Consider the following 14,851-nt stretch of genomic DNA (forward strand, 5'->3'; position numbering starts at 1 on the left):
GACATAGAAATTTGTTATGTATTGCATTCTAAATGAACTATACCCACACTACAATGTAAATGAAACGACGTTCGAAAATGCCTCGTTAGTGGAAACACTATTCACTAAGTTTAATTTGTTACTGCCTGCAGCAAAGAAAAAAATGCAAGTTACACGGAAAGAATTACAACTATAAATACTCTACAAGTTGCTATAACTGTAATCACGTAATTTCCTTTTTCCACATCAATGTCCACTCTACTATTAGAAAAAAATTAATGAAAAATAATATACCAAATCACTCTGTTCAATTTCTTTACCAACGTAATTTTTTACAATGTCGTGCACACGCATCATAAAATAGGGAAACTAAACACAAAAATTCATTCAATATCAATAAAACATTAAGACATGTTACACAATTTTGTTTAGTTATTTACAATTGCATAGTTTCTGTAGCCAGTGAGGTTTAATAGAGTTTAAGTTTCTAATGGCTTTTCAGTATATTGCGGTCTTCATATTGTCTTGGCGGAATGGGAATCTGTTAATACTACATGTATCTTTTTTCCCCTAGCTTAGGATATCATTGCCCTTTCCCTTTTCTGGTGCAGTTTTAACTAAGTGTCTCATCTCCAAGTCAACTTAACCTTGCTTAATTTCATGTTAAGACATAAGTTAAAATGAAATAGCTATTTTACTGACATCTTTTGACCTAGAATTGGATTTTCCTAAATAAACGACTAGAACTTTCCATGCCGTTTTTAGAATTCAGTTACATTAATGACCATTAATGTCAGGAAGGAAACACTTCTAAATGAGAAGTGAATAAAACTATTTTAAATGAACTATGCGGAATAGTAATTGATAAGATTTTTTTTATTAAGAGGTTTATTGGTGATCAGTGTGGTGCACTAACATCTGAAGTGAGTTAAGCTGAAGAGCTAAGGTCCTGCTATTTAAGGCCATTCTTGCCCATTTTCTTTCAATGTAAACTCGAAACTTAAAGCCAAAATAAAATATTCACCGGCTTTGCAATAAATCTCCTCTACACAACAAAGAGACATTTGAGGCACTATAGACCACGTTTTTATAAGAAGACCAAACTTTGTAGTTAGGAAAAACCAATTTTGTTCAGTTTTGGCCATCCTTGAACGTTCCTAGTATTTCTATTGTCTCAAGAGTTTGCAACCTTTTCATTAAGTCTGTTTTCAGACATATTTGTCTCTACAAGAATATACCGGTATCACCTTAAATAGCATAACAAGGCTCTTTAACACTGCCGATAATTTATTCACATAATTTAGAGTTCATTATCAGCCAGATAACAACTCCAGATTTTAAAACTTGTAATAAATTATTCCGTCCGTCAGTTACACTACACAAGCTTTATACAATTTAAAATTTAATTTAAGCATTCTTGAATGGACCCCATGCCAGCTCATGACGGTGCTACTAGTGCAGATGGCCTGCATGCATGGTCTGTGCCACTTCATTGACGTAAGCGATATCTGGCCTCTGGTCTGGATCGGGATTGATACATAGGCTTACCAAGTCTCGCAACTGCAAAGATAAAATACCATACAAGCTAAGTCAATTCCAACAACTGCAATATAGCTAGCCTGGTTACCAGGGAAGAGAGAGGAGCCTGGGGTCAAGGAAACCTACTATCAGCTTCTCTATTTTTTTCTTATTCAGAAGCACAGGCAGAAAAAAATGAACAACTTCTTCACTGCCTGCACTTCTGACGACTTTTTAGCACTGGGGAATAAAAGTGCCTGGACATAGGTTAGTATCGAGATTGCAATATTATTTACAAATTAAAAATCACAAATGACTTTTGTATGAGAATAAATTGTGGAAAAGTAGCGAACAGAAATACATGTAGGCTCAGTGAACAGACATCACTTTTCAATTTTTTCCTGCTTTAAGGATATCTGAGATCACGCTTGAAAACCCCATACTGATGCTGCAGCAGTTCTAGGCTAATCACAGCCCTCTATTTTCTTGCACATTTCTTTGATTGTTGAATGCTGGGATGGAATTGTGAGAAAAACACTGTATTTTTCTTTTGCACACTTCGCTCAACTCCTACCCCCACCCCGGCCCCTCATGCTTCGCACTCCTGCTCGCATTGCTCACTGTTTCTCTCACATTCTTTTGGGTTGAAAAATGGATAAGTTGTGAACAGTCTACAGCAGTTTAAAACCGAGCAACTACTAATCTTAGACAGTGCACAGATCTCTGGAATGCTTAGCCCTCAGTAAGGACTTTTTTTTTTGGGGGGGGGGGGTGGAATTTTAATTGTCTCTTGAGCACAAGAATACCCAACCAGATGAAAAATCAAGCTGTTGATCTGCTATCACAAACGGGTAATTTTAAATTACACTACCACTCCAACAAAAAAAACAGATACATGTAGGGCCATTAAATTATGCACATTATACCCCACGGTTACTGAAAATCAGAATAAAGTTATCAATGCGTACCTCTTGTGAGTAATGCTCTGCCGGCAGAGGTGGATAATCACATGATTCTATCTTCTTACACAGTGAGTACAAGTTCATTTTATCGCCATAAAAAGGTGACTGTAGTGCAGCCATCTGTTAAACAGTTGCAGAGAGAAGTTACTATATATTGTATTTAACACAACACCAGTGTTCATTACATATCTTTATGTACATGGTGTGTATGGAAATACTAAAAAGCTGACCTGACCCAGGGCTCCAGTCTAACATTTTTGCTAGCTAGCCTCTTGGCCAGTGACAGCTTTGATTTCACTAGCCAAAACCAATTTTCTACTATAGCCAGAACTCTCAAGCTAACTTAGGTTTTGGCAGAGGCATTTTGCCGTCTTCACTGGCTCTGTTAGGGTTAATTTTAGGTAACAATTTCACAGTCTTTGATAATTATTTTATATGTGACAAAAGTGACTGTTTACAAGTTTTCTCTTGGAATTGATTTCGCTACAAAAGTGATAATGTGAGCATTATCTATCTTCTGCAAGAACACTTGCAACACAAGAACAATGACCAAGCACAAGATTTAGAATCCAGCGCACTACCCACCAAGCCATTGCACCTCCCATAGTCAACCCAAACTGACCCTACATCTATTACAACACTACAACAAGTTTTACTTTGTTATAATATTTACCTCATATAAGAGACAACCTAAAGACCAAATATCAGACTTGAAATTGTATCCAGTTTCATGTATTCTCTCAGGTGACATGTAATATGGTGTTCCCACTAACAAAAAACAAAACAAATTGCAAATTATCTAAAGTGAACAAGACTTAATTTATAGCATGATAGGCCTGCAGTGAATGCAGACAACTAGAGCCACATAGCCTTCTGCATGCATTACATTTTCAATTGATGCTTCATGTACTAGTAATCTATTGTTGAAGAGGCAGCAGCAGTTAAACTTCACAGGATGGGGGGAGGAGGCTGATAGGCTCACTCTGATTGTTTACAAGTAAAATTCTTACCAAGAGAATGAGCTGCTGTAGTCTTGGAGCTAAAAAATCTTCCAAGTCCTAAGTCACCGAGTTTTACCACACCAGATGCTGTTATAAAGACATTGGCTGGCTTGATATCTGTAAAGACAAAAGGAATCCTTTAATTGAAACCGTCTTTCCACCACTACGTGAGACCTTAAACATCCATGGAACATGGCCATTAGGCCTGTGTAACCCACTAGCCATTCAAAACCATTGAAACTATACTCCTTTTGGAAGATCCAGAGGTGACCTTCAACTTTTCCATATACATGTAGGAGAACATGGTCCCACTATGGGGCCAGCATAGATCATTTGCTTGATTTTTTGAGAGGGAGGGAGGTGACTTTACTTATTGCAGTTTGTAGATGTGCCTGATTTCTACGCCAGTCAAAGAATCCTGATTTCTTGAACTGCCAAGACAAAAACTGGTTCAAGTAACTGGGAGGTTTGATAAATCAGGGGTAAAATTACAGAAAAGTTCTTTCCAAGGGAAATGAATTTAATTGGTTCAAGAAATCGGCAGTTTTGAGAAACTGAGGGTTCGAGAAATTGGGATTCTACTGTTTCTTGCTTTGAAGCTACTTTTGTGCAAAGTACATGAACGTACCCCTATGCATGACTCGTCTTGAATGCATGTGCTCCAAAGCAGCTGTCAGTTGAACAAAGTATTTCCTACAAAATTCAACAGACATTCAAACACTTGAAAAAATAACTTTTTTTCTGTGAATACAGTGTGTCAAACAGCAAGCAGGATTTGTCAAACAACAAGTGCTGATGAACAATAGTTTTACCTCTTGGCATACAGTAATGTACTCCTATCCAAAGAGTTTGTCAATGTCACCACGCCCCTAGGTATTATGTTACGGCAGTCTTTTTCTTTCACTTTCATGTACAATATGTACACACACATGTACACCTACATGATCATTGTCATTTAGCTCCAAAATAATGCATACATACTAGTTATGCAACGCTTTCGAGTGGTATACTATGGAATATCCCACGAGTCACTTGTATTTTCTCGGTATACACACGAGCCTTTAGGCGAGTGTGTATACAAAGAAAATACAAGTGACAAGTGGGATATTCCATAGTATACCACGAGAAAGTGTTGTGTAACTATTTTATACCATGCCATAGAAAATACGCTCACTAAATTTCATCGAGAATAAGATCGCAGCGCACGATGGGAAGGTTGGGTTGAATACCGTTGAATATACAATGGCTTTCCTGTATTCTGATTGGCTGTATTTTCTATGGCATGGTATAAAGTGTGATACGGAATACACTGTGACTAGTCCTGAAAATTTTGCGTGTTCTTTGAACCTTATAAGGTTGTATGACATAATCTTACTTACCACACTGTTCTCTCTGGAATCAATCTCTCCTGTTTCTTAAAGTGCTATTTAGAAAAATTAGAAAAATCAAAAAAGTCTTACATCAGTGAAGTGGCCTTTCATGAATTTTTGTTTCTTGCATAGCTCTTGAAATATAAACAGACAACAATGGTCACAAATTGAAGCTGTAAAATGAAACCACACTTTTCTTCACCCCATGAGAATTGAATAGTGACTCTTTACTTTTATAGGATGGTTTAATAATCTTTTAAAGACCTTCATTCTACCTTGAATTAATTTGGGGTTCTGGGTGAAATATACTAATATAGATTTTATTTTTATTACATTGTACATGTAAGTCATACACTGTACCTTAATCATTCTTGATAAATCTCCTGCATCCGCTAACTCTAATATAATATTAAGCTGTGAAAGAAAAGAAAAACACACATTAAAACCAGAGTTGTCGTCAAGTGCCAAAACTAGTAACACTGAGTTCACTCAATGTTACATGATGATGTCGATTGGAGTTGCGTTACACTTGCGTGCTGTGTAAAATGCCACCTGGTGATACCCTTACTATAACGGCTGTTTTAAAACTTGATAGCAGCCCAGAAACCTACTGGTACAGTCAAACTTTCCAAAAGCAGAAAACCCTTGGAGCAGAATACATGCCCACTTATTTTTTCGACTTTTTTTGCTTGTTTACAAGCAAAAAGTAGGAGAATAGCGTTAACTGGGTAAAATCTGAACCGGAAGGGATCGCATTCTTGTTAACTCTCAAGGGACTGTTTTAATTTCTCAAGGGAATACTTTCCGCTGTGCGTGATCAAAGCGCGTGACTTGTAAAGTGTCACTCTATAGTTGTGCTTCAGCACTTCCGTTCTTGTAGAAAAAACGTGACTTGTCAAATTTACAAACGTTATATAACAATCAAAAACGTGAGTAGGCCAAAACTTACGTCACATAACCAATTAAGAATGTAAGGGTTCAGCGCTCGAAGGCAGCGAAGTTTAAAACGATTAAAAACGCAATTTGTCATGGTACAAGTCTTTAGGCGCTGATATTAATTTAACCTAAAACGATTAACGACGCAAATTTGTACTCGTACAAGTCTTTCACACACTAAAACGTTGCTAATAGTTAACCAAAGGGAACTCATTTCGTGACAATTGATTTTTTCTGCTGAGTTGCACAATTTAGAATTGCAATATCATCTAGCGAAGCGCACGTATTACTAAAAATAGATTGTCGGACAACAATTTTAGTTTCGGCAAAGGCTTTGTATGGAGGGGACTCATTCTTGACAAAAAAAAAAAAAAGGGCGAGAAAGGCACAATTTGAGGCCGAGATTCTCGAAAGGCTCGAAAAATGATAGATTCCAACCATTTTTGCTTTAGTAAGTGAAAAACAGATTGAAGGTATCCAAAAAATGGCCCAAAATTGAATTTATTAGTCGACGATCGGGCAATGACACCTTGATTCCCACTGCAAAATTATTCAGGCTGCCGAGCGGCGGATAGCGAATTACTATCGAATTATATAATTGCGAAGGATAGCACTTGTATGTTCGCTTCATTTAGGCCCCAGAAAGATCGTCGGTTGCAAGAAATTCAGAATTCTTCCCGAATTTGACGGCACTGATCGCTGGCCATCCGATCCCATTTCGACACATGATAGATAGAGGGCGAAAATATTATGCTATTCAAACGCCTTTCTAATGGAATTGACGGCAGGGTTTGATTTTAATAATTTAAATTTATCCCCATTACTATTACAGACTGCAGCTACAGCTGCCGAGCTCGATCAGTCTATATTAAATATGCGACAATTGTGTAACGAAATTGACCTCTTTAAATATTCGGGTCAGGCAAGGAGACCGATCGGACGAGCGTTTCTTTGTGTAATTTTGTGGTGGCATAAATCTGAGGTTAGCTCTGTTGTGTTGCAAAATGTGCCACTAAGAACAGTGTAAACGTTTTGCATTTCTCATAAAAATAAATGTTTTCTTTCAGCAAATCCCAGCAGCAAATCGGGCCTTTATAATCCATTCAATAACTGAGAGACCTGAGAGTAAAACATTTTACACATTTATTGAATAATCGATCTGTTTGACAAACCTTTTGTTTCAAAACACGGTTTAAGCTTTCTACGTTGCACAGGTAAGGCTTTCTCTCGAATTCCGAGCCAATCTGGCCATGGTTTTGTGCCTGAGTTTTGTGAAACAATCGTTAAAAATGCCTCCGAAGTGCCCGCCAACCATACATTGTTCTTTACATAGAGCGGTTTGTTTATCCGAATTTTGTCTGACTCACACCAGGGGTCAAATTCTGTGACGTCATTAGTGCGCCTCGCTAATTGCAACATCATTAAATGTGTTAAGTGATATTTACAAGTGTTTTTGTAGCCTGTTGTGAAATTACTTCCAGTGGAAGCAGTATTAAAGGACGGACCATTAGAAATAACCGGAGGGGGGTGACTTTACCAAAAAAAAAAATTCCTGCAAGGGAAACTTGTCGAAAAAAAAAATCCTGCAAGCGGCTGCGCCTGAAAAAAAAATCGTGCAATGGAATTATCTGTAAGTGCTGTATGATGGCATCTATAAACGTCCATCATAATGGCTAAAATAGCGTTTCTGAGGTTCTGAAAATTTAAATTTTCCGGGAGGAGCATGCCCCCGGACCCCACTAATTTGTCTTGTACTGAGAGAACAGCATCAGCTCAATCCTATCAACTATTTGATTTCAAACACATCTGACCAACCCTAACAATCGCGTCCCACCAGTAAACAGTTAATCAAAAGCACAAACAGTATTATTATTATTATCACTTTAAACTGCAATTTTGTCTGATATTCTAAAGTTTAGCTTGACAAGTTTTAGCTGTCATCCTTTAACATCTTTTTTGTTGAGGGACCAGGGTAAAAATTTCTAATAAGGAGGGAGAAATTATATTTAACAGGCACTATCTATCAAATCCCTTCAGCCCCCGCCCCCCTTCCCCATAAAAAATGAATGGTCCCTAAATGTCGCTTAATTCAGAGAAAAATTGTTGCGTAAATCATATATGCGTTACCAAAAAAGACCTGTAACTTTGGGCTAAAAAAAATTCGTGCAAACCTTGTGCCCCCCAAAAAATTCCTGCAGACAAGTAGGCCTTCAAAAAAACATTCCTGCACTGAAATTATTTTACCCCCCCTCCGGTTATTTCTAATGGTCCGTCCCTAAACGCTAAACGTTTCTTCTGTTCAGAAGTTAATGCATCGCCATTAGAAAAATAAACAGCAACGGTTTTACTGGAAATGTAGTCGTTAGAAATGGCATGTGTAGCCGTAAGGTAAAGAATAACGCGAGGAGAAGCGGCTTTTGGTAATATTCAAACGAAAATTTTCTTCTCAGTGTGGGGTTAAGATTGCGTGACGAGACAAAAGGTAACTCTGTCGTGCGTAACCTAACCTGCGATCAGGCATTATTTTTCTCGCTCAACGGAAAAATGAGCCTTCCCTGAGCCTTCCCTCCGCCTTTTTAACCAAGCCAAAGTATATGAGTCGCAAAGCACTCAGCCGTCGCGACTGACAAATACAGCATTTCCTCCGCGAAAATAAAAAAAAATGCTTGAACTGAAAGACGTTTGAATTCTTCCATGATATGTTCGAACAACAATGCCCAGCATTAACCTTCTACTCATACTAACTTCATGCAAAAAAAGTCGATATCTCGAAGAGATCTTTGATTTTTATAAGCAAGGTGCCTATGAGAGGAAATTGTAGTGTTTGTTTGTAGCGGAAGCTCTGATTGTAGTTAGTACACTTTCATTGGTAACTGTAATGTTCATTGCCAATGTTTTGAAAAATACACATTTTTACATTTTGTTTTTTAAAAGCCAAATGTGCTGAGCATTATATCAACACTCACTTGCCATATACAACACCTCAGTCTATATTACGTCTAAGTGGCGAAAGCTGTAAGCTATAGGTTTTGTTGATGGCAACCAGTACATGTATATTATATAATTAAAGTGGTCAGTAACTTACCTCATTATTTTCTATAAATGACGCCAAATACTTGATAACATTGGGATGATTGAGTTGCTAAAAAAAGACATCAATTTCCATTTTTTTAGTAAATTTATAAAGTTTAAGTGGGTGGCAAATATCACCTAAGATATACAGGTCTATCTTTTGAAAACGGCTTATTAAATTAAAATAGGAGGCAAAAATTGTATAAATTTCCTACTGTACATGCAAGTAAAGACCATTTTACGTTAATTATAATAATTAATTTCCATGATATAGTAGTGGAGCAGCTATCGAAAACTTGTAATTCTAATGGTCCTCTAGAGTAGTAATTGCAATTATTTTGAGGGCTAGAAGCATTAATCCTCTTGTTTGTTCTATTGTTCTCTTGAAGGGTAGCAAGCGAGGGCTGCTACCCATCCCCAATGATGGCCTACATGTATTTGCTAGCGCGTCAGTTAAGTGCTTTGGGTTTGAGCCCTGCTGGCCAGCTGGTGAAAATGACTTACACGTATCTATAGAAGACAGTTTTCAGTTTACCTTTAGTAAATCAATTTCTTTAATACAATCTTGTCTGGCTTTTGCATCCATCATTTCAAAGATCTAAAAATAAGACAAAAATTAAATGCAAATAATATAAACCAAAAATACATGTATAAAGAAATTAAGACCAGTGGGTACAAGTGACTGTTATGTTTAACTAAAATATACAGTATGTAAAAGTGATACAAAAATTAAAAAATACAAACAAACAGGGTGACTCTTGGAAACATCATAGAGATGTGGAACAGGGGACTCTTTCTTAAATTTCAGGGAGATTTTCTCAAAGGACAACGACCAAATAGTTCATGGAGTTTTTCAAATGTGCCAGGCATTCGAGGCAAGGCTGCGGGGCATGTAAGGTGAGGAAGCAAGGCAAAAATCCCTACTCCAAATAGAAAGGCTAACCGCAAGCTACCTAAGCTAACTGTAGGCTAATCGGAGTGCCATTTAGGCTAACCGGAGTGCTATTTAGGCTCACCAAAATGGATAGCATGCCTTATTGCCTTGCCGTTTGTGACCACCCAATTCATGTATACTCTTCTTTGTTTAGTGCAATAATTATTACATTCATATATAATATGTCTTTAATTATAAAAGTTATTATAATTACACATAATTTGAGATGTTATCGCAACAGTTTTGATGACAGTGTAAGTACAAATTTTAAGCTGCGCTGATTGGCTACTCAAACTCCGGATATCCTTTGCTATTCACCTCCGAGCAACTCGCATGCTAAAACTTTACTCATTGACAGGGATAAACTAGTTAAAAATATAACCTTTTTGGGCTATATTATCTCACTGTTTTAGTATATAATATACTAAAACAACTATTCACCTCAGTGTCATTGGCTCGTTAGTAAATAAACCTCTTCAGGCGGCTGGTGTATTGGAGGATAATGCCTGAGGCTAAAAGATTGTCCCAAAAGTGAACAGTTGGTGCGCTTAATCACTGGTAAAAAGGAAAAAAAAAACTTACAGTGATAATACCGGCGTAACTGCAGTTGAAACAAATACAAGTTGATTGGTTTAAGTAATTTTTTAATACAGTGTGATTTGATTAAAAAGTTAGAGCTAAAAAGGTGGCTTTATTCACTTGTTTGTACTTGTCTATAAAATGGGGCGACGGATATCAAATCGGACGGGGTATATTGCCAGATACTTGTTGTCCTATTTTGTACCATGTGATGTGTTTTGTCCAATAAGCACATGCAAAAAAATTATCGGTGGGTTATTATGGTGGATGTAAATATTCACCACCAGCCACCTCTACTTAGGTGAATAGTTGTTCAATAACAGAATCTGAATGACCAAGAAGGAATGATCCCTGCTCCCCTTAAATAGGTTGCAGTTTTGCAGTATATTATGCTGCTTAATAAAGTGACAAAATAAATTTTCTCCCACAAGCACGTAATGATTATAGAACAAATGCTTGCTGTCAATGAATAATTATCGCCTACAGGTGACAAGCTTTTTGTTTGTTTTGTATGTCTTTTTGCAAGGTTAGTCCTTCTTGTGGTTGACACTGAATTTGGTTAGCTGGGCAAGACAAACCACACCACCAGACAAAAAAAACATTCAAACGTGAAACTCAACCAACATTCGCAGGATCAACAATAATTTTTGGCATGTCAAAAATTATAAAAAATTGCTGATGCAGGTTAATTCTTATCATATCTTTGTCAGTTTGGAAGCAATCCAAAGTACATGCATGCATGTATGTATGTAGGTAGCAAATTAAATTTAGGCTAATAAACTGTAGCTGAAGTGGATGGTTAATATCACAGCCACCTGCTAACACACTCATTGGAAACCCTGCAGTACAATGTGACAACAGCTCAACTGAGGTTGATAAAACATGCAAATTTTTCTGGTGCAGATCTACTTGTCTATTCTTAAAACAAACAAAATTTGCACCTGTTTGGTGCTATATTTAGATCAGGTTTTTATGAGGCGACACATAAACCGAGCTTCAACAAAACAGTTTTTCTTAGAGGTATATGGGACACATAATTTGTTACATGCACCATAAATATGTAGATTCCATGCTGTAAAGAAAAAACGTTCCCTTGTCAACCGCTCAATGTTATCAGCAAGATTTTTAATATTTTTGGGTAACACATCCGCTCCGTTGAACAAACTTGAAGGCGCTTGCTTCTCGGAGTGACAATTGTTTACCTTGAATTTTGCTATTAAAATTTTCTTTCAGGAAAATGACAGCAGATATACCGAATATACATTCCCTGCAGTAAACTTTACCATTACTAAATGCACTTGATTGTTGTAAAATTCTTCGGTTACCATGCACAGTGAATCAAATACGACAAATACCTGGAGCCCTATTTAGCTCCCAACAAAACACGAACCCCATACATTATAATAACTTTGTACAGCTTTGTTTTATAGAATATGTGTTATTGCTTTACCTGGACTTTCTTGAGTGCCACTATTGAGTTGTCTATCAGACAACGAGCCCTGTAAACCACACTAAACTGTCCTCGTCCAATTTTCTTTTCGATTGTAATGTTCCTGAGACTACCATACTGACTGGTGTCGGACGAAGCGTTTTCGCTATTCCCTTCTTCCATGGCGGCCATTGAATCGGATCTGCAATCTAATAGCTTAAACTTCTTGTCTTTCTTCGGAAGTGTTCTTCTCTGATTTCGATAAGCTCGTTGCCCTTCGTTTCCTTTGCTTGAACTGGAGTGCTCGATCTCCTGCAGAGAAAACGGAAGAAACTTATCAATAACTTTGATAACTTGAATATGCAGGTATCAAAACTATATACCTCCAGAGTTACGTCGATGACAAAAAATCCAGCCAAATTGAATGAAAAGGTTACATTTCAATTTAACACCAAACCGTGCTCAATCAATTTTGCATAAGCAATTTTAGCGCATTGTACAGGGAGTAAGCGAAGTTTTCGAACCCTGTATGAGCGAACAACTCGCTCGCAACGTAACAGGAATTAGGGCAATGAACGAACACGGGAGAACTACTGCGGCTAAACATCCAAATACGATTTGTTTTAGCTTACTTTCCACGGAAAGAGGAACAAATCTCGAGGAAATCTATCGAGCTAGACCTAAATAAACTAAAAGAAACGCGGCGGCTCGCTCCAAACTGGAAAATTTCGGAAACCATTTGCGATCGGAAACGTTCATTGCAATCAACGAAAATCAGCAATTACGATGACATCAGTAAATCTTCAATCATGATTCTAATCTGTAGGTAAAAAACTAAATTTAAAAGGCGAAAAACCTTGTTGATACTCGGCAAATTTGTATTTAGGCTCTTGTATTCATAAAATTATATTTCACACAAGACACCAAGCGGCGACATTGCAAAGACTTGTGATTATACTTTGAAAAGTAGGCTTACCTGAAAATCAAAAGCTGTCACGAACTCTGCATGTCAAACTTGAGGATGTAACTGTTTAAAGCTGTATATTCTACCAAAAAACTTTTAAAAACTGTTTATATGTTCTGCAAATGTAACTGCAAAACAATTACATGAAAAGCCGCTACTGAGCTGAGGTCCACAGGAAGTAGACCATAATTCATTTCGTGGGGAGTCCGCTAAACAAAGATAACGCAGGCGGGACAATTGTTGAATTTATTTATTTATTTATTTATTTATTTATTTATTTATTTATTTATTTATTTATTTATTTATTTATTTATTTATTTTAAACCGGGAATTTAAAATAAGTCTTATAAAAAAAGAAAAATGCTTCATTTATGCCGCAGTCCGTTACTTCAATTCCTGTTTCATGATATGAGCCTGTTCCATGTAAGTCATCTGAACTTGAGTAAACTCGCACAATATCCGATTCGGAAGTTAGGGAAACACAAGCTCAAAATGTTTTTTAAATCCGATTAAACTGTATTTTTTTAATCCAAAAGTGTGTCTCAGCGAGAGAAATACTCTGTAAGAATCGAGCAATGTCAAAAAGTCGCGGCCACGGTACCTCACCGATTTGGCTGAAGTTTTGCATGTACTGATTTGGGGTCCTCAGTACGAATATAGAAATGGATGTGCAAAGTAAAGTTCTATCAATTTTTGCTTTGGAAATTATGGACTAGCCGATTTCGATCGGCATCGAAGGTAAGCCAGTATGGCGGATCAAAGGACTTCTTGTTACTCTACCGCATGACCTTTCAGCTTAGTAAAATCATTAAACCCGGCTTTAACAAAAGATCTAAACTCTCGTTCTGTACGGAACATTTTACTTCCTGTTTCATGTGGATTTCCACTGTCGCGTAAATATTAACGCACGTAAAGGTGACAAAGGTGGATTTTCACTGTCACTTTATTTTACGTACGTCGACGGGCATGAATTGAACTGGAATTACATGCGTTAATAATATAGAGAAAGGTCAGTGGAAGTTTCGCGTCTGCGGAAAAAATCGAGTGGTTCAACTTTTTCTACAGACGCAAGCTGTCCATATCTCTTCACTGTCTTTTCTCTACTTCATTTTACGCGCGTAAAGCCAGTCAAATTCACGCCCGCCAACGTACGTAAAATGACGCGACAGTAAACGTTATCTGAACTTGAGTGAGCTCATACAATATTCAATTCGGAAACCGGAGAAACCAGGGCTTTCCACAAGTTGCTCGGCAACTTTTTTCAACGTTTCATCTTTCTGGCAACTTTTGGCAATTTCTAGTCCGAAGATCGTCCAAGTGTTATGTGAAGACCATACGAAAGGTTCTGAGCATTTTTCGAGTATTTTTCCGAAGATAAACGAAATTTGCCGAAGATTTCCTAGGAAGTTCAGGGGATGCTTCAACTTTCGGATCATTCAGCAAGCTCTTTAGCAAACATGACGTCATCGGTACCTTCACAATTGTGCTCTAGTAAAAGAAATCCTTGTAATTTAACAAATTTTGGCCTAAAAATGTTTTTTAGATGTTTTTGTTGCAGCAAAATTTCATTAAATGCTAAGCAATCTTACCTTCGAAGAGCAATTAGCATATATTTGGAGAATTTTCTCAATTTAAAGGCAATGTTTTGGATTTTAGGAGGAACTTTCGAGCAACCTTTTTGGAATTTCTTACAACTTTCGAGCAACTTTTTAAAAAGATTTTGAGCAATTTTTTTTTGGAAAATCTCGAGCAACTTGTGGAAAGCCCTAGGAGAAACAAAAATCCCAAAAATATTTTTAAAATCTACTTCTTGGTCACCCACCCAAGATCTATCCCCGCCCAGCAGGTATAGGGCTTGGCCCATTGTGCTCCTAAATTAAAAGTTGCATATTATGCTGCTGGCAACGCTCCCGGTCTTGTTGAATAATGCCAAAAATTATACCCAAGTTCCCAAATTATGCTTCTAGATCAAATACCAAAAAATGACGTTTCTGTGCATAGTAGTAGTAGTAACTAGGCATCCGTCGGACAAGGTCCATGGATAAGCGCACTGTAGGTTGGGTGTAGTGTTTGTTTTGACTAAACAGTCCGATTCGTGATTTTCAGA

At 37.3% G+C, this 14,851-nt stretch overlaps 1 protein-coding gene across 1 annotated transcript; it reads right to left on the bottom strand.

Annotated features, from left to right (window-relative positions):
* LOC144631254 (serine/threonine-protein kinase Nek7-like) lies at window positions 1-12,916 on the bottom strand. Its single transcript, XM_078489656.1, has 11 exons — window positions 12,757-12,916; window positions 11,802-12,092; window positions 9,374-9,436; window positions 8,852-8,908; window positions 5,191-5,244; window positions 4,840-4,883; window positions 4,089-4,153; window positions 3,470-3,577; window positions 3,133-3,227; window positions 2,466-2,579; window positions 1-1,539 (listed from the first exon to the last, which is right to left on the bottom strand). Exons 2-11 carry the CDS (start codon window positions 11,970-11,972, stop codon window positions 1,432-1,434), a joined length of 879 nt encoding a protein of 292 aa, XP_078345782.1. The 5' UTR covers window positions 11,973-12,092; window positions 12,757-12,916; the 3' UTR covers window positions 1-1,431.
* Window positions 12,917-14,851: the final 1,935 nt, after the last annotated feature.

This window comes from Oculina patagonica, chromosome 1, assembly GCF_052425735.1.
Source record: "Oculina patagonica isolate OP01 chromosome 1, crgOcupat, whole genome shotgun sequence".
NCBI classification, from domain to species: domain Eukaryota; kingdom Metazoa; phylum Cnidaria; class Anthozoa; order Scleractinia; family Oculinidae; genus Oculina; species Oculina patagonica.

Bases quoted from the DNA above. Each gene is read 5' to 3' on its own strand.
- LOC144631254 (XM_078489656.1), bottom strand. From the start codon at position 11,972: ATGGCCGCCATGGAAGAAGGGAATAGCGAAAACGCTTCGTCCGACACC. The intron at 8,909-9,373 runs GTAAACTGAAAA...GTCTTTTTTTAG, and splicing joins AAGAAATTGATTTACTAAAG to CAACTCAATCATCCCAATGT. The intron at 5,245-8,851 runs GTAAGTTACTGA...TTTCTTTCACAG, and splicing joins CATTTATAGAAAATAATGAG to CTTAATATTATATTAGAGTT.